Source organism: Molossus molossus, unplaced genomic scaffold (assembly GCF_014108415.1).
Source record: "Molossus molossus isolate mMolMol1 unplaced genomic scaffold, mMolMol1.p scaffold_m16_p_19, whole genome shotgun sequence".
Lineage (NCBI taxonomy): Eukaryota > Metazoa > Chordata > Mammalia > Chiroptera > Molossidae > Molossus > Molossus molossus.
Window position 1 is genome coordinate 32,700,986 of NW_023425354.1, and position 27,715 is coordinate 32,728,700.

The 27,715-nt window shown below is 46.0% G+C and overlaps 1 protein-coding gene and 1 pseudogene across 1 annotated transcript in view; both read left to right on the forward strand.

Annotated features, from left to right (window-relative positions):
• HROB (homologous recombination factor with OB-fold) overlaps window positions 1–27,715 on the forward strand; it is a 37,208-nt gene that overhangs the window by 1,319 nt on the left and 8,174 nt on the right. Inside the window, exons 4-7 of the mRNA XM_036268459.1 lie at window positions 18,837–18,887; window positions 22,863–24,029; window positions 26,195–26,278; window positions 27,278–27,418. Of these exons, the coding sequence (XP_036124352.1) occupies window positions 18,837–18,887; window positions 22,863–24,029; window positions 26,195–26,278; window positions 27,278–27,418 (1,443 nt within the window). The remainder of the gene's footprint in view (window positions 1–18,836; window positions 18,888–22,862; window positions 24,030–26,194; window positions 26,279–27,277; window positions 27,419–27,715) is intronic.
• On the forward strand, window positions 5,765–5,862 carry LOC118635099 (annotated as a pseudogene).

The window sequence follows — 27,715 nt, forward strand, 5'->3', positions numbered from 1 at the left end:
ATGATGTGAAAAGTTGGAAACAACCTAAATATCCTTCAGTAGGGGATTGGCAAATATACTAGGGCACATTTACTAAGTGGAATCTAGACATTAAAATTAATATAAGTCTATATTGACCGGAAGAGATGCTTATGATATATTGTTTTCTTGAAAATCAGGAATCAAACAAGTACTAAAGAATTACTCCATTATTGTAAACAACAACAAACTATGTCCATATGTCTGAGTATGTGTGTATAGAAAGAGCCAGAAGAATAAATACCAAATATTTACCTTTGTTTTCTTTATCTTTTCCTGTATGCCTGAAGTTTTGCAACTATCATATATCTAATCAGAAAAAGTAAATTGCATACATAAATGTTTCTGGAATAAATGATAAATGTTCTTGCTACAAAGTATCTCATGAATCAGTTCCCTCTCCAGCCCTAGACACATTTCTGACCCACCCTTTGTACTAAGCCAAATCACCCCTCACCTGAGATACTATATCTGCCTCACCTATTAGTTCACTCCCTGCATCCATCCTAACCTTCTCCCAAAATCAGACCTTTTTTAGAACACACATCTAATCAAGAGAGGGTTTAAAACCTTTCTGACTTTCTTACTGGAACCTGTATCTGGCCCAGAAAAATGTTTTTAAGGGCCCAGCATGCTTCCGCTGAGCAACTCTGCTAAAAAATGTTTTTTAAACTTTAGGGTTCTTACAAATTGCCTGAGAAATTAGTTTAAAATGCTAATTCCTGAATCTCATATCCAGAGCTTACTTTATATATACTTTTATTGATTCTGATAACAATTTGTAAATATACATTTCTTTATGGCATTATTGGTTCAATGTTCATCTCTGTAAGCTTCTTGAGTATAGAAACCACACATTTCCACCAGCACAGTGCCTGGAACAAAAAAAAATTTTTTTTTTGAAGAGAGAGAGGAAGGGAGAGGGAGCGAAAGATAGAAACATCAATGAATGAGAGAGAACATCGATTGGCTGCCTCCTGCATGCCCCCCACCGGGGACGGGGCCTACAACCTGGGCATGTGCCCCACTGGGAATCGAACCGGGATCTCTAAGTTAATGGGATGATGCTCAGTTCATTAAATGAAATGAATGAATGTTAAAAGATTAAGCCAAAGTGAGCATTTTTTGTCTGGACAAAGGATTCTGAGCAGAAAACCTGCCCCCACAAAGTTATCCCATGTCACTGCAAGACAGGGATCCTCCTTACTCTGTCCTGTAATGATGGTGCCACCCATTTGCTGTTCCTTTTATACAACCTAGGTTGTCTCTTGTTGGCAATTAGGTTGGGTTGGGATTTTGTTTTCTCTGTGCTTATGTTTTGCCTCTCCAAGCAGAGTATGAGCCACTTGAGAAAAGTGATAAGATCAAATTTCTTGTTGCCTTTCCAGCACCTAGCACATCACCTCATGCATAGCAGGTATTCAGTAAAGACTTGGGGACCCTGAAGACTAGAATTTCTTCTCTCAAGATCTCAGAATATGAGGAAAGTATCTCTCCATCCCATCTGGTAAGACATATGTCAATGACTGTCTCATGGAAAACCTCTGCTAGGCACTTCTGATTCCGTAGATGAAGAAACTAAATAACTTGCCCAAAAGTCACTGAGTTCATGCAAGCAAGAAGAGGGACTCAAACCCAGGTCTCTCTGTTTGTCTCCCAAGGAACAGGGCCTGGGGGATGTGGGTTCTGACGCCCAACACACTAGCCCCCTTTTCTGGAGGTCCCTGAAATTAATATGTTGGTCCCCAGTGGTCAAATACCCCAGAAGTTCATAGAATTCAACATATGGGGCCCTGAATAGCCCTCAGATATCCCCTTCTCAGGTAAGTGTGGGTTAAACAATTCCACATTCATTCTACATGTTCTTGAGTACCTGTAGTAGGTACTGGGAATATAGAAATGAATCTGTCTTTAAGGAACTTAAGAGTTCTTCACAGAGAATACAGTGTCTTTTGTTATGAGTCCCTAGGGTATGGATTTGCTAGGACCATTCACCATGGAAACAGGTGTCATGGGGCTGTCTTGTTAATCATTGCCTCAGTTTCCCAATGTAGAACTTCTGTATCTGGGACCCAGTGGTGAATTTGGCTTCTTGGTAGAAGAAAATCAGTCTTGGAGGAGAGACAGGCATTTAACCTGGCAAGTTAGCACCACTATTGGACTTTGAGAAGGAGGCATCAGGGTTGGGGAGGGGAATGAGAAGTACTTAGCAACATCTTAGGGGCTCTGGGAGTTGCTACTCCTGCCTGGAATCATGAGAAGAGTCCTGGCTAGTACCTGGACCAGGAGAGAAAGCAACATTCCTCCCTGCTTGGTGGACACTGCTGTATTGACAGCTAACACCCATCTCCTCCACATCCCGTCTCATTTACCTAGGGTTGTGCCCTCTAAAGTTAGCATTGGTGGGGAACAGACAGGGTACCCAGCTCCAATGTGCCCTCCCTCACCTTCAAACTCTCACCTAAAATTTCTCCTAGGGTGGAAATCCTCAGATCCATGGGCTAGAATGGTTTAGCCCACCTTTCTGGTCCCTGGTGGAACAATAGTTAAGTGGCCCTGCTGGCCTCCAAAGAGTGCTTGGGGCCCTGGCCAGGTGGCTCCATGGTTAGAGTGTTGGCTCACAGACCGAAGGGTTGTGGGTTTGATTCCTGGTCAAGGGCACATACCTGGGTTGCAGGTTCAATCCCCAGCCCTGGTTGGGGTCATGTGGGAGGCAACCAATCAATGTGTCTCTCTCACATTGATGTTTCTCTTTCGTTCTACCCCTCCCTCCCACTCTCTCTAAAACTCAATGGAAAAAAATATCCTCGAGTGAGAATTAACAAAATAAATAAATAAATAAACAAGAGTACCTGGGGTGGAAACTGTCCAGTTCTGCTTAAATTCAGCCTCAGGCAGAAAATAATACAGAATAAGGAAGAACAGAGCTGATAAATCCAAGCAATAAGCATTCACTAGATAATCTATGAAAGGAAATACGCATTCTTTAAAGCTTCTATAATTACAAAGGGCAACTTGTACATAAAGGCACCTTGTTCCTATTCCATTCAGCAAGAATTTATTGAGCAAATTGAAAAGTTATGGAGCCTGCTGGGAGCTGCAGCTCCATGCTAGGGATGTCGCTGTTGAGAACATATGCATGATCTCCAATCTCTGAGGACAGGTCAGAGGTTTGGGTCTGGAGATGTCTGACATCTACATTGGCTCAGGTGCAGAGTTGGTGGGTGATGAGGATTGTGGATTCCAAGCCTTTGTTAGTGTAGGTTAAGTGTGGTACTGTAAGTAGGAGCCTGATTGTGCCACTTCTTATCTGTGTGGTTTTGTTAAATTACGTTATCTCGGGTGCCTCAGTTTGTGTACCTGTAGAATAAGGACATTAGTACCTACCTTATGTCTGTGGTAAGGGCTAGGTGACAAAGCACACATACACAAAAAATGCTTGCACAAAACTAGGCATAGCAATAAATGATCATTAGTATTGCTACCAAAAAAAAAAAAAAAGTTATGAGGCCAGCACAATGCTAGGTACTATGGGGACAGCAAATAAATAAACAAATAATCAGGAAAGGAGATGAGAAAACCTGGATCCTAGGATCAGCTTCATTTCTGTGTGTTGTTGGATGAATCATTTCCCCTTTGGACCTTAATGTCCTTATCTTGGGCACAGGACTTGGACTTATATTCTCTGAGGTCCCTTTCAGTTCTGATACTTGTGAATTCCTAATTAGATGTGACGGCAGATGTGATCACATCCAGTATAGTACTAGGCTTCAAAGTTTAAGCCGAATCTTCATTCCTTCAGGACGCTTTAAGGTCCAATCCTGCCCTTAAGCCTTTTATAATATGCTCAACTGCCAGAAGAGAATTTATTTCAGGGAAAACAATTCATGTGCCCAAGACACAAGGCAAAGGCATGTCATTGAGGACTGAGTTGCATCATATAAGAGAGAAACATCAATGTAAGAGGGACGCATCAACTGGTTGCCTCCTGCACGACTCCGACCTGGACCAGGGACCCAACTGCAATCAGGTACGTGCCCTTGATCAGAATTGAACACAAGACTCTTTGGCCCTCGGGTCGACGCTTTAACCACTGAGCCAAACTAACCAGGGCGGCCTTTTGTTTCTTTACTTGCAGCACGAGAGGGTTGGACTGGATTTCCTTCCTTCCAGATGGAGACAGTTCTGGATGGTTCTACAGGTGAAGCTGAAAAAGACGGATGGCAAAACTGTCCCTCCTCCCCTACTTCTCCCCATTTCCTCCCTTCCCCCTTCTCTTTTGGGCTTAGGGCAGAAGGAAACTGGTTCCTGGCCAGCATCCAACACAGAGTCACGCCTGACTGATTAAGATGTTTGGGGGAAGAGAGACAGACAGGTTGCTAGGCAAGCCTTCACCCCTCTGGACTTAATTTTCCTCATATGTAAAATTGTATGATTGGATGAGTGACTTCTGAGGATTTTTCTAGCTCTGATAGCTAACAATTCTAGAGTTGTAGCTTAAATATTTTTTCTTTATTGATTTTAGAGATAGAGAAAGGGGGAGGGAGAGAGGGATAGAAACATCGACTGGCTGCCTCCTGCATGCCCCTCATTGGGGATCCGGTCCACAACCTGGGCATGTGCCCTGACTGGGAATCGAACTGGCGACCTCAACCACTGAGCCACACTGGCTGGGCTAGAGTTGTAGCTTAAAAAAAAAAAAACTGAAAAGCAAGAACCTACAACCAAGATTACTCTATCCTGCAAAGCTGTCATTTAGAATTGATGGTCATATAAAGAGTTTTCCAGACAAGAAGCTAAAGGAGTTCATCACCACCAAACAGTTATTATATGAAATGCTGAAAGATCTTTTTGAAGACAAAGATAAAACATATGAACAAACAAAATGGCAATGAATATATATCTATTGACAATGGAATCTACAAACAAAATGAACAGGCAGAACAGAAACATTCTCATAGATACAGAGAACATTTTGTTGGTTGCCAGATGGGAGGGGGGTTGGGGGAATGGGTGAAATAGGTGAAGGGATTAAGAAGAACAAATTGGTTGCTAGACTGACAAACCTCAAACAGAAGGGGGTTGGGGGGGCTGGAAAGAAATAAACCAAAGATCTTATATGCATAACCAATGGACACAGATAACAGTGTGGGAAAAGGCAGGAGGGGGGCAGGAGTGGGGAGGAGGGGGTCAATGGGGGAAAAATGAGGAACATCTGTAACACACTCAACAATAAAGATTTTAAAAAATAAAAGAAAGGAGGGCCTGACTGGAGACGAGGGCCTCAGTCATTCTTCACTTGAGAGATTTACGTGGCCCTTGACACTTAGCTCCTGCCTTCCTGGCTCAGAGATTGGGAGCAGGCTACTGTCTGTATACTCAGCAATGACCAAGCCTGGGGAAAATAAGCATAATGGCTCCTAGAACAAGCTGTGAATGAAAACTATTATGGGTGCAGTACCACCGTTTTTCATGATGCCTTAAAAAAAAAAAAAAAAAGGAAAGATAAGCATGACCAGTGTGACTCAGTGGTTGAGTATCAACCCATGGACCAAGAGGTTGTTGGTTCAATTCCTGGCACATACCCAGATTGTGGGCCAAATCCCCAGTGGGGGACACACAGAAGGTGGCCAATGTTCTCTCTCATCGATGTTTCTATCTCTCTCTCTCCCTTCCTTTGTCTCTAAAATCAATAAAGGAAAAAGCGTTTTAGCTCTGAACTTGAAATGAGATAGTGCTAAATAAACTTAAAACAAAAAAAGATTTTATTGGAACAATACAGAGAAGATTAGCATGGCCCCTGCGCAAGGTGACATGCAAATTCGTGAAGCGTTCCATATTTTTATGCAGACTGGTGCAGCCACTATGGAAAACAATATGGTGTTACCTCAAAAAATTTAAAATTGAACTGCCATTTGACCCAGTGATCCCACTTCTAGGAATATACCCTAAGAAGCCTCAAACACCAATCAGAAAGAATATATGTACCCCCATGTTTGTAGCAGCATTATTTACAATAGCTAAGATCTGGAAACAGCCCAAATGTCCATCAGTAGACAAATGGATAAAAAAGCAGTGGTACATATACACAATGGAGTACTATGCAGCTGTAAGAAAGAAAGATCTCTTATCCTTTGAGACCACATGGAGGGACCTGGAAAGTATTATTCTAAGCGAAACAAGCCAAACAGAGAAAGACAAGTATCATATGATCTCACTTATTTGTGGAATATAATGAACATAACAGTCTGAGGAATGGGGTAGTCCCAGAGACATGGAAGTGGGGTACAGACTGACAATCCCCAGAAGAGGGAGTTTGGGAGAGAGGTAAACCACAGAACTTATATATATATGTGCATGAACAATAGACATGGACAACAAAGCTAGGGACAGGGTGGGGAAAATGGGGGAGGGGGGAATCAATGTGGGAAAAAGGAGAAACATCTGTAACAAAAATAAGTTAATTAATTAAAAAAAAATATTTTATACACACACACACACACACACACACACACACGGAAAATACTGCCAGTCCCCTGGTCTATAGTCCCACATCAACCAAGAGCCTCTCACAGCAGCCTCAGCTACCTACTAAAGGACAGCAGGTGACCAGAAGGCCTGGGATAGAGGTGGAACCTAGGACAAGGCTTCTCAGCCCAATTCCCCTCAAGAACATAGAGTGGCCCACATGGAGCCTTCTTACCCCTCTAGCAGCAAGAAGCACAGGAGGTCCAGGGGGATGACTGAAAAGGAAACCTGTTTACTCCCCCCACCTCCCTGCTGGGATCTGGAACTGAGGCCCAGGATTTCCTGGACTCCACCAGGATCCTGACTGCCTTCTGAGGAGTCAAGGCCACATGAACACGACACTGCCAAGACAGCTATGGCCAGTCACATCTCACATGTCTGCAGGTTCCTGCAGAGTGTCTTCTCTGAGTAGGACATGCATGTCAGGGAGGGGACAGAAGGTGCAAATGTGCCCGCCCTCTGGGAGCTTATGATCCTGTGGAAACAGCAGAGTCCCAAGAAGCAGGATGGAGCAGTGGGGAAGGAGAGAGCCTGGGAGACACAGGCCAGCTCTGCCTGTAGAAGTTCAGGCAAATCGTTTGCCTTCTCTGAGCCCCAGTGTACCCTTTGTGATTAGAGGGTGAACCACGTGATTCTGGAAGGCCTCTTGGCCCTGAGGTCATGAGACAGTAGAGAACAAGACGCAGTGTACTTTCATGATGTAGGGAGGGGCATGGATGATAGCCATACAAAAACTGGCCCAGTTGCCTTTCTTCCAGCAAGTAGTCTCCAGTTGACATACATTTTGCTCCCCTTTCTTCATAAACATTTATTGAAAGGCCTCATCACATATATTATCGTTCTCACAACAAGTCTATAACATAGATATTATGTACTCCATCTCATAAGGAGACAGAGGCTCAGGAGGGTTAAACAACCAGTAAGGGGCAGGGCCAGGGCAGAACCCAGGCTCCCTGGGTGCAAGACCAGATGAGGCCTCCCCAAGTTTGAGGGGCCTCTTCCAAGGGACAGAGACAGCCATGTCCTCTTTCTCCTGGGAACTCTTTGAGGACCCAGGACACCCTGGCAGGAAGTCCTCAATTCACGTGTCTAGAAAGCATATTCCATCATCCTTAAGCAGTACGGTTTCTGGACATCCATGAGGACACTTCCTGCCCAGTGGACAGACAGAGCATCAGACAACAGACTTTCATTTCATCCTCCCTACCTGACAAAGTGCATATTATTACTCTTATTATTATCTCCAGTCGTAAGATGAAGAACCCAAGGTTCAGGAGAATTAAGGAACTTGCCAAAAGCCACAAATCCAGTAAGTGAAGATGCAGAAATCTGACCCCAGGTTATGGGAGCCTGGAGCCTGTTCAGTTTAACCACTGGATTTCACCTCAGTGAAAGGGTAAAGGCCTTGACTTGAGGCTCTGACACCTATTAGCTGTGAACTTGGAAATGTACTTAGTCTCTTGGAACCTGTTTCCTCACCTATACAAATGGACAATGACATCCTCATCACTGGGTTGCTGGGGCATGACATGAGTACTTGTGTGAAGGGCTAGCACAGGGCGCAAAGGGTAAGCCCCACCCTCACTTCCAGCCTTGGTGTTCCCACTCCTTGCTTCTGAACCAGCTGAAGCACTATTGACCACTTTCATTCTGAACAAAGTACTCACCTTCCACACTAGAAATGACCTCGACCCCCAGCCCCTCTCATCTGTTGTTTCCCCCTCCTGAGCTCTCCATCTCCCTCTCCTAGGCTCTGTAAAATTGCCCTAGGGGTGGGGGTGGGGGTGGAGGGCGCGAGCCCAGATGTCCATCTCCAAGTCTGTTTTCCTGCCCCAAGGATCTGGCAAGGACTCCAGACCAGGATTGCCAGAATTAGCAAATAAAAACACAAGTTGCCCAGTTGAATTTGAGTTTCAAATGCATAAGTAATAATTTTGTAGAATACTTACATTAAGAATTCATGACTTGGTCTGGGTGGTTTGGCTCAGCAGTTAGAGCATCAACTCGTGGACCAAAGGGTCTTGGGTTTGATTCCAGGTCAAGGGCACATACCTGGGTTGCAGGTTCCATCCCCAGCCCTGAAGGAGATATTCGGGAAGCAACCAATCAATGTGTTTCTCTCACATGGATGATTCTCATTCTCTCTCCCCCTCCCTCTCTCCCTCCCTCCCTCCTTTCCACTCTAAAAATCAATAAAAAAATATCTTCGGGTGAGGATTAACCAAACCAAAACAAAAAAAAACAGTTCATGACTTTTTAAACTTATATTATTTATTTTATACCTATATTAAAAATTACTCCTTATCTGAAATTCAAATTCAAGTGAGTGTCTGTATTTGGTCTGTCATCCCTACCACCAGACCTTGAAGTTAGGTTGGAAGACTGACCTTAATGATGGACAGCCCAGCAAATGGTTTTTGTTAAGAGTTTTTAGACAACTTTAGGTATAATTTACATAACGTAAAATTTATCTATTTTGAGTGTACAGTTCAACATTTTTAAATTAAATTTGGCAAGTTGTACAACCATCACATAATCCAGTTTTAAAATATTTCATCACCCCAATATAATGTCCGTTTACAGTGAATTCTCATGACCACATCCAAAAATGGCTTTTTAAAACATTTATTTATTTATTTATTTATTTTCCTCACCCGAGGACATTTTTCCATTTTTTGTTCAGATAGAGTGGGAGGGAGAGAGAGGAAGAAAGAGAGAAAGAAACATCGACGTGAAAGGAACACATCGAGTGACTGCCACCCGCACCACCAACCAGGGCTGGGGACAAACTGCAACCAAGGTACGTTCCCTTAGCAGGAACCGAACCTGGGTCTCTCTGGACCGCAGGCCGATGCTCTAACCGCTGAGCGAAACTGGCCAGGGCCTATTAAAAAGCAAAACTGGTCAGGGCCTATTAAAAAGCAAAACTGGCCAGGGCCTATTAAAAAGCAAAACTGGCCAGGGCCTATTAAAAAGCGCCCTGGCCGGTTTGGCTCAGCGGCTGGAGTGTCGGCCTGCGGTCCAGAGAGACCCAGGTTCAGTTCCCGCTAAGGGCATGTACCTCGGTTACAGTTTGTCCCCGGCCCTGGTTGGTCGTGCGGGTGGCAGTCATTCGTTGTGTCCCTTTCACGTTGATGTTTCTTTCTTTCTCTCTCTTCCTCTCTCTCCATCCCACTTTATCTGAACAAAAAATGGAAAAATGTCCTCGGGTGAGGATAAAAATAAAAAAAAAACATTTAATAGCCCTGGCTGGCCCTGGCCGGTTTGGCTCAGCGGTTAGAGCATCGGCCTGTGGTCTGGAGAGACCCGGGTTCGGTTCCCGCTAAGGGCACGTACCTTGGTTGCAGTTTGTCCCCAGCCCTGGTTGGGTCGGGTGGGTGGCAACCACTGATGTTGTCGCGTTCACCATCGAGGTTTCTCTCTCATCTCTCTCCCTCCGCACTCTATCTGAACAAAATATCGAAAAAAGGGCCTCCGGGTGAGGATAAAAAAAAAAAAAAAAAAAAAAAAAAAAAATAGCCCTGGCTGGTTTGGCTCAGCGTTTAAGCATCTGCCCGCAGATCAATTCTGGCCAAGGGCATGTACCTCAGTTGTTGTTTGTCCCCTGCTCCCGTTGGGTCATGTGGGTGGCAACAAATTGATGTGTCCCTCTCACATTGATGTTTCTCTCTCCCTCTCTCTCTTCCTCCCTTCCTCCCTCCTGCTCTATCTGAAGATAAATGGAAAAATAGCCTCAGGTGAGGATTAAAATAATAATAATAATCATTAAAAATAAAAATAGAACATTTAATTAATTAATTATTTTTCTGCTGTAAAAAGTCACAAACTCTTAATCTAGAAATTCTGGGAGAAGGGGGAAGCTGAGAAGTACACAGAAGAAAATAAATCACTTCTATTTTTTTTTTAATCCTCACCCAAGGATGTTTTCTATTTATCTTCAAATAGAACAGGAGGGAGGGAGGGAGGAAGAGAGAGAGAAGCACTGGCGTGAGAGGGACACACCGATTGATTGCCTCCCACTCAACCCCAACCAGGGCCAGGGATCAAACTGCAACCAAGGTATGTGCCCTTGACTGGGAAACCGAGGACCATTTGGTCTGTGGGCCCATGCTCTAATTATTATTACATCAATTATTATTTTCTTAGGGTACATCCTTAGAAGTGGAGCTGATTTTTTTGTTTTGTTTTGTCAATCCTCACCTGAGGATATTTTTAAATTGATTTTTAGATAGAGTTGAAGAGAGGAAGGGAGCGAGGGAGGGGGGATGAGAGAGAGAGAGAGACATCAACGTGAGAGAGACACATTGATTGGCTGTCTCCCACACGACCCCTGACCAAGGCCAGGGATTGAAACAGCAACCCAGGTACATGCCCTTGACTGGGAAACCGAGGACCATTTGGTCTGTGGGCCCATGCTCTAACTGCTGAGCCAAATCATCCAGGGCATTGGTTGATTCTTTTATGTGTCCTGACTGGAGATTGAACCCACAATCTTGGTGTATTCTAGCGATGCTCTAAACAACTGAGATACCCAGCAAGGATGGTGATGATATTTTCTGACCCAGTAAGGGACAATGGGACCCAATTGTCCAAGTCAGAATCCTCAAGTAAGGTTCAGCCCAAGAGAAGAAGGCTGATTGATGGGGAGTAGTGGGATACAGGTTTCAGGGAACAGGTGAAGGAATGCAGAAGCTACCAGGCTCTGAAGACTGTCAGGTACTGATTGGGGAGACATTGTGTAGGACTTCCCTGGAAAGCACAGGAGTATTCTTGCCCCCTCCAAATCCCCTCTTCACCACCAGCCATCGGTGCTCCAGGCAGAAGCTTCATTAACTCCTTCCCTGCTGCCCTCATGTTTATTTTGATTCTCCTCCAAGCAAGCTGGGTGCCAACTCTGGAAATGCAGCCAGCTGCAGCCAGCCCTGAGCCCCGCCCACCCCACAGCCCTCAGTGGGTCAGCCTCATTTCCAAAGGCAGACCATGGCACTCCACCAGGGGTTCAGCCTCCCTGCCCCCACTCTCCAGCTTTGGAGAAAGATTAAATCAGGATGCTTAGGGTAGTGGGGGTTGGATTGGGGGTGTAGATCTTGAGATGACTCACATGCCACCGGAGGGGAGAAAGGGGCTGGAGAATGAATGAATTGCAAAGCAGAGGGAGGGGTTAAGGAGATGAGCTTTGGTGCCTTGATTCGCCTGCGTCAGTTTCTTCAACATCTGCAGTGCGTGGGGTTTGAGAGATCCCACTGGGGGGTTGGAGGGGAGGGCTGGGTGGCTCACTGACGTTTGCTTCCCGCCTGCTGGGTCGCCTGGAGCAGTTCATGAATGACTCACATCATTGTCAGGCTGATTCACTGCTCGCCTGGGGACTTGGGGAGGAGGGAAGCCGATGGCCCCCTCTGTACATCTCCCGGGTGTGCGAGTGGGGCTCCAGCGGGTCCATTCATCTGCTGGAAACCTTAGATGGGTTTCCTGTTAAGAGGGAGAAGAATGCACACCACTGGTGTGTGGACAACAAATCTGAGGTTTCTGTCCATAGAATACCTGTGGCTATTTCCATTCAAATTAATTAAATTAAATTAAAACTTTGTTCTTCAGTTGCTCTAACTAGCCATATTTACAGTGCTCAATAGCCACATGTGGCTAGTGGCTGATCTATTGGACAGTTCAGATAGAAAATATTTCCATATGCCCTGGCCAGTTTGGCTCAGCAGTTAGAGCTATGGTCCATGGACCAAAGAGTAGAGGGTTTGATTCCTGTCAAGGGCACCTCAGTTGTGGTTTGATCCCTGGCCCTGGTCTAGGTTGTGCGGGAGGCAACCAATCAGTGTCTCTCTCTCAAATTGATATTTTTCTCTCTCCCTCTCCCTCCCATTCTATCTGAAAATCAATGGAAAAATATCCTTGAATAAGGATTAAAAAAAAATTTCCATAAACACAGAAAGTTTTATCCCACGCCTTCACACACACACAAAGCCACAGAAACAGACCAGCCCTTCCCCACCTCCATACACTCAGACCTCTACCCTCTTTTTTTTTTTTTTATCCTCACCCAAGGACATTTTTCCATTTTTTGTTCAGATAGAGTGGGAGGGAGGGTGGGAGAGAGAGAGAGAGAGAGAGAGAGAGAGAGAGAGAGAGAGAGAAACATCTACCTGAAAGGGACACATAGAGTGGCTGCCTCCTGCACGACCCAACCAGGGCCAGGGACAAACTGCAACCAAGGTACGTGCCCTTAGCGGGAACCAAACCCAGGTCTCTCTGGACTCTGGACTGCAGGCCAACACTCTAACCGCTGAACCAAACCGGCCAGGGCAGACTCCTACCCTCTTATGCTGCACACAACACACATTTTATTCCACACACATTTCACACACTCAACATGCAACACCCACCCACCAACACAACCACACAAGACTTTCAGTGTGTGTACAACCACACCCATGTATGCCACTTTCCATACCAAGGCGAATATCAATAGAAACACATCAAGACATTCATCAGCACACTGACTCACATACAACTGTACATATGATAAAAATACAAATTAGGGCAAAATGCATTTGCAAGTATGCTGAAATAGATACAAACTCAAGTCATGTGGTTCCAATAACAAATCTCAGCACATGTTTGCAAACTCTAACAGGGGGGAAAGGAACCCATATTGTTGAGTCCCTGCCAAAGTGCCATGGAGTTGGCCATTTCAGTGCATTAATTCATTTAATCACATGGCAATCCTGTGAGGAACATGTGTTATTCCATTTTCATAGATGAAACAACTAAGGTTCAGAAGTAAAGTAACTTACTCAAAGTCATACAGCTAGTTAGCAGCAGGGTCAAATATAAACCAAGATTTGTCTGACTCCATAGCTAATGTAGAATGCTGTTTACACACACACACACACATGCACGCACACACACGCACACTCCGAGTATGCTCTCCTTTGAACCTGAGAAGGTGAGAAGGTGAGGTTCCTCATCCAGCAACTGCAGGTATTTGCGTAAGTGAGCCTGGAGTTGTTGCCCAGATTCATTTGCACTCCCTCCTGACAAATGGCATTAAGTCATTCAATAAATGCTTGTTTAGTGTCTTCCATGTGCCAGGTCCTGTGCCAAGTGCTGGTTCACAAAAGTGAAAAGCCATCATCGTTGCCCTGAAGGGATTCAAAGTCCAGCAAGGAGGTATGAAGGAAACCTGAAGACAATACAGGGCATACAAGAAACCCAAGTTATCCTGGAGCTAGGCCCCAAATTCAGGGATCTAAGGAGAAGGAAACTTGGGTCTGCCTGGGGCAGTTAAGGAAAGCTTCTTAGCAGAGGTAGCTTGTGACCTCTGGCATGAAGAATGATTGGGGTGAAGAGAGGGGTTGGTATTGACTGGGAGGTTGGTTGAAGGCAGTGAAGCAGATGCCAGGGCATTGTAGATCCTGGGGATCTTATATGTCACCCTCTGGTGACTGGGAGGGATTGAAGACTTAAAAATAAATTTTTTTTTTTCTTTATTGATTTTAGAGAGAGAGGAAGGGAGAGCGAGAAAGAGATAGAAACATCAATGAGAGAGAATAGCGATTGGCCACCTCCTACATATCCCCTGCTGGGGATTTGGCCCACAACCTGGGCATGTGCCCTGACTGGGAATCGAACCAGCGACCTCTTGGTGCATGGGTCAACACTCAACCACTGAGCCACATGGACAGGGCTGAAGATATTTTTTTTTTGGTACGTGCCCCTAGCGGGAATCAAACCCGGGACTCACAGGCCGACGCTCCAACTGCTGAGCCAAACCTGCCAGGGCCTGAAGAATTTTTTTTATGTTAAAAGAAAGCATATTTATTTATGCTTGTTACAATGATCAAGTGAGTTGATACACATAAAGAGCCCAGTACCTTGCCTGGAACACAAAAAGTACTCAGAAATACAGGCTGTTATTATTCTAGGTTAAATCACAGCATTACTGAGAACTTCTCATTACACCCACTCCTCTTTGTACCCCACTTCACAGCTGGGGATCTGGTGTCTTCTGGTGTGGATCCTCCTGTCCAAGTCCCAGCACCCACTTCTTCCTTTCCCAGAACCCACCACTTCCTTTTTAGTCTAGGTCTCCATTACCTTCAAGCTTAGTTATTAGAGTTAAGCCCACTAACCCCTCTTCTAAGAGAAGGAAGGGGACCTGAGCCCATCATCATGGAGACCTGGCCCTTGCCTTTACGTTAAGATTATAGTTCTAGGAAGAAGACATTTGATTGTTTTTCCTCGTATTTATGCATTCATTGGTTGCTTCTTGTATGTGCCCTGACCAGGGATCGTACCTTCAACCTTGGTGTATCAGAATGATACTCTAACCCAGTGGTTCTCAACCTTCCTAATGCAGCGACCCTTTAATACAGTTCCTCATGTTGTATGTGGGCGTATCTGCATGTGGGCAGACCCACCTGGAGACGGATAAAGGAGCAGTGTCTCTGTCCCTAAGAACATCAGAAATATGTTTTCCGATGGTCTTAGGCGATCCCTGTGAAAGGGTCGTTTGACCCCCAAAGGGGTCGCGACCCACAGGTTGAAAACCACTTCACTAACCAATTGAGCTACCCAGTCAGTCAATTCTAAAATCACAGACAGCCTCCACATTGTGTCCTGTCAGGTGCTCTCTAAAATTTCCCAGGTCCACATTTTCCATTTGCTCCAGCCACTGCCCCCACACCCCTTTAGGTTCTAACAGGAGGTGGGGCAATAGATACCAAGTTTATACAGCTTAGAAAGGTGATGGAGGAAAAAGCATAGGATTTCCAACCAGAAGATCCACCACTGAAAGACTGTGATCCTGAGAGAATTCCTTCCCCCTCTGGGCTTCAGTTTCCTAATCTATAAAGTAATATCTGCCCCTCTTTACATAATTTTTTAAATGTTTTCATTGATTTTTTTAGAGAGAGAGGAAGGAGGAGAGAGATAAAAAACATCGATGTGAGAGAGAAACCTCGATAGGCCGCCTCCTGCACACCCCGCACCAAGGATTGAGCCTGCAACCCGGGCACGTGCCGTGACTGGGAATCGAACTAGGACCTCTCGGTCCATGGGATGATGCTCAATCCACTAAGGCACATAGGCAAGGTTCTTTAGAGAATTTTTATGACCACAAAATGAGCAATTGGTTAAAATTGGAAGCTGCAGAGATAGGAGTTATCGTTATTCCTCTTAGCCTTTTGGGCTCTGTGATCTCCCAGCAACCTGAGTTGACAGAGGTCAGATTCACAAGGGGCCCTATAACTGGGTTTCCAGGACTATCCACAGTGGTGCAGGATGAGTTGTACCTAGGATTCCTGTGAGGAGAGGAGGCCTGTAAGTGGGAGGATTAGGATTTGTCCCCCAGTTCAGAAACACAAAGGCCTTGAGGGGATTGCTAACTTGCGTGAAAGTTAGGAATCCAGGTTCTCTTTCCTATTGCCATTCTGGCCTCCATTCTGATGTAACAAAAAGCTGGTTCACATAAAGCTTTGATGGGAGCCATAGGCTGTCAGAGGTGAGGCCAGGCCAGATTACCTTAGGGAAAATTCAGGACTGGCTCAGATCAGATGGTTAAGAATTCGAGTCAGCGACCTTCCTCTTGTCTTTTGAGTCCTCAAGACTATGTAGCCCTAGCTGTCATTTGACTAGCCCTGTAGTGAAAAGCAAGAAGAGAAACTGAGGTTGGACTGAGGGTCGTTAACCACAGCAGACATTAGTGACAAAAGTTGACCTTCCCAGCTCATTACACCCCCACCCATCTCTCTGCACAGATCTCCTGGACTCTATCTTTTGATTTGTGTCTCCCTGACTTGTTTGTGAACTTGAGGGCACAAGCTGTCATTCATTTCTTTATCCCCAGGGTCAAGCACGGTGCCCAGTACATATTAGCCATTGTGTCATTCAATAACTCTATTGTTTATTGTGTTAGGTGCTGGGGATACAAAGTTGAACAAGCCAGACAAGGTCCCTACCTTCAAGGAGCTCATATTCTAGTGGAAAAAACACACAATAAAGATGTAAACCATGACAATGATAAATTATGAAAAGTGCTGAAAAGGAAATAGTGATGGGGGAAGGGATGCTCCATACCAGAATAGATGACAGGGAAGATCTGAGATCTCAGCTGAAACATGAAAGATGAAAAGAGCCAGACCGCCCTGGCCAGTTTGGCTCCGCGGTTGGAGCATCGTCCTGCGGACCAGAGAGTCCTGGGTTTGGTTCCCACTAGGGGCACAAGAAAGAAAGAAAGAAAGAAAGAAAGAAAGAAAGAAAGAAAGAAAGAAAGAAAGAAAGAGAGAGAGAGAGAGAGAGAGAGAGAGAGAGAGATAGAGAGAGAGAGAGAGAGAGAGAGAGAAAGAGAGAGAGAAAGAGAGAGAGAAAGAGAGAGAGAAAGAGAGAGAGAAAGAGAGAGAGAAAGAGAGAAAGAGAGAAAGAGAGAAAGAGAGAAAGAGAGAGAGAAAGAGAGAAAGAGAGAGAGAAAGAGAGAAAGAGAGAGAGAAAGAGAGAGAGAAAGAAAGAGAGAAAGAAAGAGAGAGCCAGACCGAGAACATCTTTACTTAATAAATGTGTTGCAAAGATTGATGGATGGATAGAAAGATGAACAGACAGACCAACCAACGGGGTATATTCTGGTGTGTAAGAGAGTCACGCTCAAGTACCTAATCCCTAGTATGTTTAACACAAGAGAGGAGGGTGGGCAGGATTAGGCGTCAAGGGCCCAAATTGCCAACTTTACCAGAATGCTAATTGAACCAGTCGACCTGGCTCGAGCAGCCGCTGGAGGGCAACCGAGAGCCCATTTGTTTCCCTTTAAGGCCAGGGCGGAAGACTGGCGGATAAAGGGCCTTTGTGTCGGCGGGATAAAATAGAACCGCCCCTTTAAGAGGGCGGAGACGCTGGCTTGGCGGCGGCTTCGAACGCGGTTTGGGACTGGCTCTCGCCTTCCCGGCGACTTTCTCTCGGTACCCGCCCGGGTCGCAGGGACCTCTCCGACCTCGCCCCAGAGATACCGTCACCCGGACTCCGACCCTCCCGCCCTGGACCAAGTACGAGGCCTCGGCGGCCACCTGAATTGGGGCCTGCCTGGCTAACCCCCTGGCGGAAGGTCACCCGCCGTCGCCATGGTAATACCGCCTCTGGGGCCTACTGGCCTCTGGGTCCAGGGACCAGGAACTGCCTTCCGGGTTCCAGCTCCCAACCCGGGCGGGCTACAGGGCCGGTTTAGGGTTTGGTTGAGAATTAGGTGAGGGGTCAGGAAAACTGAGTCAGGGCTTGGCAGGGACGCGCCCGTACTCCCTGGGAAAGCTCTCCACCCACCTCCCTCTGGGCCTTAGTTTCCCTCCTTGGCCTTCCATCTCTTGGCAACTCCTGTTCATCCTTACCGGTGCGCTCAAACGTCACTCCTCCTGAGCTCGACCTTCTGCCCCCAATTCGTCCACTCTGATCCGTGGTCACTTGGGGGTGGGTATCCCTAACTGTGGCTCTTGCAGCTCCAGCATCTGGGGTTAGACACAGTCCTTCGTTCTGAGTGACACACATCCCAGAGCTGGCCACTGCAGCCCTGCTGCCCAGAAAGAAGGAACTGTGCCCTGGGGCATCCCATCCTCTTGGGACCCTGGCCTTTGGACATGGGATTAGATGGAAGGAAACAAGGCCACTGTGCTAGGCATGCTTGGATTTATGGTCATGTCTTATGTTTGACAAAGGTTCCTCAGGCCATGCCTTTGGAATTATGCAAAATCCTTATGGCCAAGTGTGCAGTGCTGAGTCTAAAGAATGACCCATGCTTCTTTTGGCAGCCTTTCCTTTGCTTCTTCCTCTTCCAAGATTAATTCAATTGGACCTTAGTAGATTATTTTATGGAGAAAGGATTTTTTTGTGTGTGTGTTTTTTTTTCCCTTTATTTGGATTTTTAGAGAGAGAGGAAGTGAGAGGGAGAGAGAGATAGAAACATCGATGAGAGAGAACATGCCTCCTGCATGCCCCACGCTGGGGACCAGGCCCACAACCTGGACATGTGTCCTGACCAGGAATTGAACCGGCGACCTCTTGGTGCATGGGTTGACGCTCAACCACTGAGCTACACTGGCTGGACTGGAGAAAGGATTTGAAATTATCTAAGTCTCTAAGTAAATCCTATCTTTTCTCACCCTTTATTCCTCTCCCAACACTAGCAAAACAAACAAAACAGTACACCTGATGGTCTTGCTAGAATTGAGAAGAAGCAGTGAGGACAAAATGTACTTACAAATGGTATTTCTCCTCCAAACTCAATTGTTGTGTTTTCCTTTCAGGCATGCAGTTTACAGAAGCTATTTGCTGTGGAAGAGGAGTTTGAAGATGAGGTAAGGAAGTGTTGGTGAACAGAAGAGGTCTTAAGATGTAAACACATAGCCCTGGCCACTTTTGCTCAGTGATTTGGCCCAAGGACCAATGAGTCTTGGGTTCAGTTCCAGCTAAGGGCATGTACCTCGGTTTCAGTTTGTCCCCGGACCTGCTCAGGGTCGTGCGTGCGGGAGGCAACCAGTCGATGTGTCCCTCTCACGTTGATGTTTCTCTCTCTCCCTTTCTCTCCCTCCCACTCTATCTGAAGATAAATAGAAAAATATCTTCAGATGAGGATTTAAAAAAAAAGATGTAAGCACCCAGGCCCAGAACATTTTCAAGCACTCTTCCCCAGTCATTTTTTTTTTTTAATTCTCACCTGAGGATATTTTTTCTATTTATCTTCAGATAGAGTGGGGGTGGGAGAGAGAAACATCGATGTGAGAGAGACACATCGAGTGGCTGCCATCCACATGACTCCAACCGGGGCCAGGGACAAATTGCAACTGAGGTATTTGCCCTTAGCAGGAACCGAACCTGGGACTCTCTGGTCTGCGGGCCAGGGCTCACTTTCTTTTTTTAAAACTATGTTTTGAGTTTTTAGAGAGAGAGAGAGATAGAAACATTGATGTGAGAGAGAAACATCAATTGGCTGCCTCCTGCACACCCCCTACTGGGGATTGAGCCCGAAACCTGGGCATGTGCCCTGACCTGGAATCGAACTGGCGACCTCTTGGTGCATGGGTTGATGCTCAACCACTGAGCCACATGGGCCAGGATTTCCTTTTTTTTAATTCTCACCCAAGGACATGCTTTTCTGTTGATTTTACAGAAAGAGGAAAGGAGAGGGAGAGAGAGAGAAGCATTGATGTGAGAAACATTGATTGGTTGCCTCCCATTTGTATCTTGATGGAGAGTTGAACCCACAATCTGGGTATGCGCCCTGATGGGGAATTAAATCCATGACCCTTTGGTACATGGAAAGATGTTCCAACCAACTGAGCCACATTGCCAGGGCTGATTCACCTTTTTTTTTTTATCCTCACCTGAGGACACTTTTGCATTTATCTTCAGACAGAGCGGGAGGGAGAGAGAGGGAGGAAGAGAGAGAGAGAGAAACATCGATGTGAGAAAGACACATCAACAGGCTGTCATCCACACAACTCCAACCGGAGCAGGGACAAATTGCAACCAAGGTACATGCCCCCAGCGGGAACCGAACCCGGGACTCTCTGGTCCGTGGGCCAACGCTCTAACCACTGAGCCAAACTGGCCAGCACTGATTCACCTGAGGACATTCTTTTCCATTTTTTGTTCAGATAGAGTGGGAGGGAGAGAGAGGAAGAGAGAGAGAGAGAGAAACATCGACGTGAAAGGGGGACACATCGAGTGGCTGCCACCTGCACGACCAACCAGGGCCTTGGACAAACCGCACCTGAGGTATGCACCCTTAGCGGGAACCAAACCCGGGTATCTCTGGACCGCAGGCCAGTGCTCTAACCGCTGAGCCAAACTGGCCAGGGCTGATTCACCTTTTTGATGACATACTTGAGGTGGGAAGAAAGTTTATGGAGAGCCAGACATCACAGCTATTGGACCACAAGAGGCCTGGGGTCACCAACTGGCTCTATGAGCCAGTGCAAATTACTTCATTCTCTGGCCTTCTATTTTCTCTTCTGCAGCATGGGAAGCATTCTGCCTCAAATGTTCTTTCATTTCTTCTCTCTCCTCAGAAGATGAGGGATTAGACTAGATCTGAAGCTGGCACATTAGAATCTCCCCTATTGAGGTTCTGCCGCAACCAATCAAATCAGAATTTTGGGAATGGACTCAGAGAGGGGTATTTCTAACCTCTGGTTGCAGCTGAAGACTACTGAACTTGAGATTTCCATAGCTCTCTTCCCACTAAGATCCAAAGGATATAGTTTCATTTGAGAGGCCCAAAATTGTGACCTCCAATTATTTTCACAAAGAAGTAGGATTTAAATGAGTAAAGACCAAAAAGATAAATTAACCTGTTTAAGAATAAAGCATCAAGCTCTGGCCGGTTTGGCTCAGCAGCTGGAGTGTCAGCCTGCAATTCAGAGAGACCCAGGTTTGGTTCCTGCTAGGGGTGTGTACCTCAGTTGCAGTTTGTCCCTGGTTGGTAGTACGAGTGGCAACCACTCAATGTGTTCCTTTCACGTCGATGTTTCTTTCTCTCTCCCTTCCACTGTATCTGAACAAAAAATGGAAAAATGTCCTCGGGTGAGGATTAAAAGAAAAGAATAAAGCATCAATAGCCAGGATGAGGTCTTAGCCCCTGACTCAAGTCTAACATACATGGAAATTACTAAACTACATTTATAGAATAAAATTGTTCTACTTTATCAGTGACAAGCCATTCAAACTTACTTTTTGTCTCCCAGCGCTTTGCTTTAAATATCACATTTACAACTTCTCCAGGTGGCCTAATTTGTGCTGAATATGATGGTGAATGGTGCATCAAGGACCCTTCTGGCAGACCCAACACCATACTCTCCTTTCTATGAGGTTTTTGAAACATGAGGTTAGAAGGGGAAAGACAGTCTTCATCAGACCTCTTAAAAATCAGTCCATTCATTGAGGCCCCAAGACATAGTGACAAGGGCACATATAGGTTCTAGTCCTGGTTCTGTGAAGTTACTTAACCTCTCTAAGTCTTAGTTTCTACATCCAAAAACCAAGAATAATAATGGTACCTATTCATAGGACCAATGTGAGAATTCATTGAGTAAATTCTGGTAAAAAGTTTACATGGTACCTGGTACCCAGGGAGGTTTCAAATGTTAGATGTTTTTGTTATTACTTGGAGACTTGACCGTTATTTTAACAAATAATTTAAAACTGCCAGCTTTGTCAAGAAGATATGCCCTTGTCTTTGTCTTTTAGCTTTAAAGATGTGTGATTACAGGCTGAAAAAAATGACTGTTAAAGTGACCTTCTTGGCTCTTACCAGGTGATGGTAGGACTGCTAGGCTAGTAATAAAATTAAGAGTGAAGGACTTTGACAGCTGAGGTTTCTGTTCCATGACCAGTCCCTTTCCCCTTTCCCAAGGCAGATGACATCATGTCTGAAAGTGAGCTCCTCCTGAGAAAAGGAATCCATCAATGCCCAGGGTCATCAGAATTTTACTGCTACAGTAATTCTGATATTATTATTATTATCATTGCTAAATTCTAAGGTAGCTGTGCTGGACTATGCTACTCTCCTGATAATACAAAAAGCAGGAAAAATCTTTCTCTAGCCCAGACAATCCAGTGCAGCAGCGGGGGTGGGGGCAGTGGGGACCTTCTTGTCAGTTAAATCAGCAGTTCTGACTCAAAAACACCCTCGGAACAGGTCTGTTGCTCTCAAAGGTGTCAATCTCACCTTGCTTCCCAACTGGAATCCATACTTAATTTAACTTGCCTGAAAAGCTATATTTAACTTCTGCCTATTAGGCCTCTCTGGCTTACTGAAGGCTCTGTGTGTGTGTGTGTGTGTGTGTGTGTGTGTGTGTGTGTGGTGGGGGTAAAGACATGCAGCATGACCAGCTGGACAGATCCCTGTTCCACAGGCTGGACACCAGAAAGCTAGGCTTCTTGTGATCTTAGGTGATTTGTTTGACACCTTGGTACCCTAGTATATTGCTTCTCCTGCTTCTTCCTCAGCTGTCAGCACTGCCCACCTCCCACCTCCCAACCTCCACTCAAGATTAAATAAAGAGAGAGAAGCTACCTGAAGACTTAGCCTGTGAATGTTTTCTGGTAGAGAAGCCTGTTGGTGGGTTCAAGGGCAAGGTCAAAGGTGGTGAGAGACTCAACCATTGCCTTTTTTTTGTTTGTTTCAGATGTTTCTCCTTTTTCCCTGCAACCATTGCCTTTCATGCTTTGGTTTCTTGCTTGTGTGTACCTGTACATACATATACACCACGTGCCTGAAACAGTAAAAGCAGAGTGTTTCTTGATTTCCCACGGTCTCTGCTTCTTTGTAGGATTTCTTGTCTGCTGTGGAGGATACAGAGAACCAGTTTGCTGGCTCAGGACCTGTGAATGCTGGGTGCCTCAGACCTGTCTCTTCCAGGCCACAAGAGACTGCGCAGGCACGGTCTTCTGAGCAGTTGCCATCATGCCCCACTGCTTCCTCAGAGGCTTCGGACCTACCAGCTCTGGGACTCCGCCTTCCTACCTCTAGCATGCTCAGGGCCACCAGAAGTCCACCTTCCACAACCCCTCTACGGCCTCTCTCAACTTCCAGCAGCTGGACTGGCATTGAGAGAAGAGCGACACTAACAGAAGTGCTCAAAGAGCCAGCAAGACCACAGTCCTCAGCCTCCCACCCCCTGCTTACCTTTCAGAGCAAACAGCAGGTGATTGGTGGCTTTGAGGGAACTGAACAAGATGAATTTGACAAGGTCCTGGCAAGCATGGAACTAGAAGGGCCTGGCATGGAGCTGGAATTTGGAGTTAACAGTGAGGCAACAGGAATCCTGTCCACCTGGCATCAGGAAGACTCAGTATTGGCTAAAAAGGCTCGGGTAGCTTATCTCAGCAGGTCTTGCCCAAAGGGGCCCATACCTGCCACCCACATCACGTCAGCCCAGGGTCAGCCTCCAGATCCTGTTGTCTACTGTAGGACTCCACAGCCCCACTTGAGAACTGGTGCCATGGGTAACCTTCCTATGCCAACTGCCTCGACAGTTCCTGCTCCGCAAACCCACTGGGAAGTCTGTCCCAAGGGTTCCACACTTCGAGGAACTCATCCTCTCCAAGCTACAGGGAGGCCTATTCAGAGCAGCCCTCAAAATCGTGCCCCCAGGCAGTCATTCCAATCTCCAAATGCCCACTTAAGTGGCAAACCTAATTTTCCACGAACTCCTAGCTCAAGCTGTTCTACTCTCTCAAGGACACTCACTGGATTTTTCCCTCGGGGGCCCTTACAACTCCGAGCTTCAGTGTCTTCTCTCGAGTCTCCTGTCAGCACCCCCATGGGTCCCCATTCCTCCCTGGTTCCTCAAGCAACTCTGCAGACGCCCATAGTCACCAACCACCTGGTACAGCTGGTCACTGCTGCCAACCGGACACCCCAGCAGCCCACGCACACCACTACCCGAGCCAAAACACGCCGCTTTCCTGGCCCAGCAGGGATCCTACCTCACCAAGTGAGTGACGGCATCTTTCTGGCAGAAGCCAGAACCATCCAGGATGGGGGTGGTGGGCAAAGGAAAGAAACAGAGTTCCAGCACTGTCCAGTCCCAGAATATCTTCATTCCTGGGGGGAGTGAAGGAAGGAAGGAAGTACAGAGGGGGAGGGTCTTCAAATCTGTGAAAGAATTAAAGAAGGGAAGGAAGGATTGAATGCTTGAAAAAACCACATGAGAGGAGTGCTTAAGTTTCTGAGAACGTCACAATGTTTATGTTTGTTGAGTACCTACTGTTTGCTAACACTGAGGCATGTTCACTTATATTTGCTAGGTTGGGCAATTTGCTTGGAACTGAGGATACAGAATAAAATAGAAATAGTTCCTGCCCTGGCCGGTTTGGCTTGGAGATTAAAGCATTGACCCTCGGACCAAAGAGTGTTGGGTTCAATTCCAGTCAAGGGCACATGCCTCAGTTGCAGTTTGGTCCCAGCCCTGGTTGGGGTCATGCGGGAGGCAACCAGTCGATGTGTCTCTTTCATGTTAATGTTTCTCTCCCGCTTCCTCTCTCCGACTCTAGCCGAAGATAGATGGAAAAATATCCTCAGGTGAGGATTAAAAAAATTAAAATAAAATAAAATATAAATAGTTATGCCCTGGCCGGTTTGGCTCAGCAGTTGGAGCATCAGCCTGCAGACCAGAGAGTTCCACGTTCGGTTGCTGCTAGGGGCACATACCAAAAAAAAAAAAAAAAGAAAGAAAGAAAGAAATAGTTCCTGTCCTAAGGAGCTTCTTCTAGGGGAAGAAGCAGATGCAAACAAACGACTATACATAAAATGCACAGTGTGAGTAGAGGTCTTTCCCAGGATGCTGAGAGACACTGGGTTTGCTCAGTGGGCTTTCGATGGGGAAATAGGAGGTTAACAGGTGCATGTGTTAGAAAGCTAGGCTCTGGGGGACATTTCAGTGGGAAGACAGGGAAGAGCATTTGCAAAGGTACAGAGGCATAAGAGCAGGATGCTCTTGGAGAGCCACAGAAAGTTCATTGTGACTGGTATATGGGGTCCACGTGGGGAAGCTGGGGCTGTGCTGAGAGTTCGGTTTTCAGCAGGGGGTGGGGGCTGGCGGCAGCATCCATCAAACTAGTCTTGAATCAGATCCTAGATCATTGGACTCTGAGGATCTGGTCTGGTCATGGTAGGTGCACCCCTTTTCTAGCATTTTATTTTTTTTTATTTTATTGTATTTTTGTCCTCGCCTGAGGACATCTTTGCATTTATTTTCAAATACAACAGGAGGGAGAGAGGAAGGAAGAGAGAGAGAGAAACATTGACGTGAGAGAGACACATCGAGTGGTTGCCACCCACACGACCCCAACCCAGGCGGGGGACAAACTGCAACCGAGGTACATGCCCTTAGCGGGAACCAAATCAAGGTCTCTGGACCGCAGGCCAACGATCTAACTGCTGAGCCAAACTGGCCAGGGCCTTTTCTAGCATTTTATTTATTTATTTTTTAATCCTCACCCGAGGACATTTTTTTCGTTTTTTTGTTCAGATAGAGTGGGAGGTAGAGAGAGGAAGAGAGAGAGAGAGAAACATCGACGTGAAAGGGACACATCGAGTGGTTGCCAGCCGCACGACCCAACCAGGGCCGGGGACAAACTGCAACCGAGGTACATGCCCTTAGCGGGAACCAAACCCAGGTCTCTCTGGACCACAGGCCAACGCTCTAACTGCTGAGTCAAACTGGCCAGGGCTTTTTCTAGCATTTTAAAGGTGTTTGGAACAGTTTCTACCTGTTAGTTGCTCTTCCCTAGCACTTTAAGAGAAATCCAAGCAGGCTGTCTACATTCTTCCTAGGCTGGACATCTGTAGGGAAGGGTTAGGTCCCTGAGAAAGGACTTGGGGAGAGCTGTCCCTTTTGCATATCACAGGCCTTTCTATTCGGGTCATTGCCCGCTTTAGGAAGCCCTAGGCCAGCTCCAACTTCCTCACATTCCCAAAACTATTCCCAAAGAATCTTTTTTGAGCTGCCAATGAGGCTCCTGAGACTTTGTTAGGAGAGATGTAATATGTGTTAATTGTCCCTGATAGTTTCCTGAACTCATTATGTAACCCAGACAAGAAGCTGCACTTGTAAATAACAGCTGCTGAGCTTGCTCTCGTTTTCTTCTCTCCTTGTAGCATAGTGGGAAAAATCTGGAGGAGATCATGGTTTCCATGCCCCAGACTCCAACTCATGGTGCTCTGGCTAAATTCCGGACAGAGGTAACTAATTCTGTGCAAATGGTAACTTCCTGAGCATCATTTAATAATGAGGGATATTCCTGCATGTTTCAGGAGTTGAGAATCAGCATTGATGCTGTTAGGCCTGTTCCCTGGGGTCTCATACCAAAAGGCGTTTGGGGAAGGCAGTTTGGGGAAGTGGCAATTTTACTGGCATGAAGTGAAGCCTACCCTGATGCCAGCTGGGTGATAACCGATGCCGTGAGCCAGTCTTCTTTCCCATCTAAGAAAGAAAGGCCCAGCTAACTGTCTTTTCTTGGGAGAAGCATGTAATAAGTATTAGGAAATTGTATCTCAGGAACACTTCTCTGGTTTCTGAGAATTAAGCTGAGAAGCATCTGCCTTCATCTTGCCTCCAGTAGGTTCCTTTTCAGTGGGTGAGACTCCGCCTCCCTCCTTCCTGGCATTCTGGTTGACCTGCTTTGCCCTCAGACCCACTTTTGCTTCTAATTCTCTATAGCAGTTTTCTTCTTTGCTATAGATCCATCAGTCCATTTCAGATCCAAAGCAATCAATACTCATCAAATAATTTTTTGATATAAGAAGATTAATAGTTGTAGCCAGAGGCATCCCAAATAAAATATGACTGGTTTCAAAGAAGAAAAAAAGTACAATTGGTTTCAAAATAGCTGAGGCAGTATACAAGCCTATAAATGTATGTGGGGGTTCCCTAGCCCTGAGATTTTTCAAGTCTAATACAAGAGACAAACATGGATAGCCTTTTGCTTCAATGTAATTGAAGTCAGGACCTGATTTAAAATAAAAGAAAGAGTACCTTTACTGTTGTTGCTAAGTGTGATATGTGATATGCAACAAGATTTCATATACCATTTTCTGACCTTGGATATAATTGAAAGAAGACACTGGCCACCATGCTACTGGGAACTCACCCTTTCTCTTCCACCTCCATCCTATCCCAACTGAGGTCTGTAGCAAGGTGGACCCATTCATGCAGGTTCCCCCTCTGCTCTGTAGTGCCAGATTGTTACTAGTTCCCAGACATCGGTGGAGGAAGATTTTGGGCGAGGGCCCTGGCTGACCATGAAATCTGCTCTGGGCCTGGATGAGAGAGATCCCAATTGCTTCCTCTGTACCTACAGTATCGTCATGGTGCTGCGGAAGGTAAGAGTCCTGAGTGCTGAGACCTGAAAGGAAGAACGTTTTTGTCCTTTTCACCAACTTTCTGTCCTACTCTACCTTAGGAAAGAGGTGCTTCCTCTTACCCCAATGCCTTTTTTTTTAATGGTAGCATGAAGTCCGTTTGGTTGTATCGTCCACTCACCTACCTTTCCACTACCATCCACAGTATTGGGCATAGGCAGAAGGAGAGAGTGTATTATGAGCATGTCTCTGCACATCCAGGCCCTGGATGGGGTGGGGTAAGGCTATTGCTACCCTTAGAGTTCCCCAGAGGTCAGG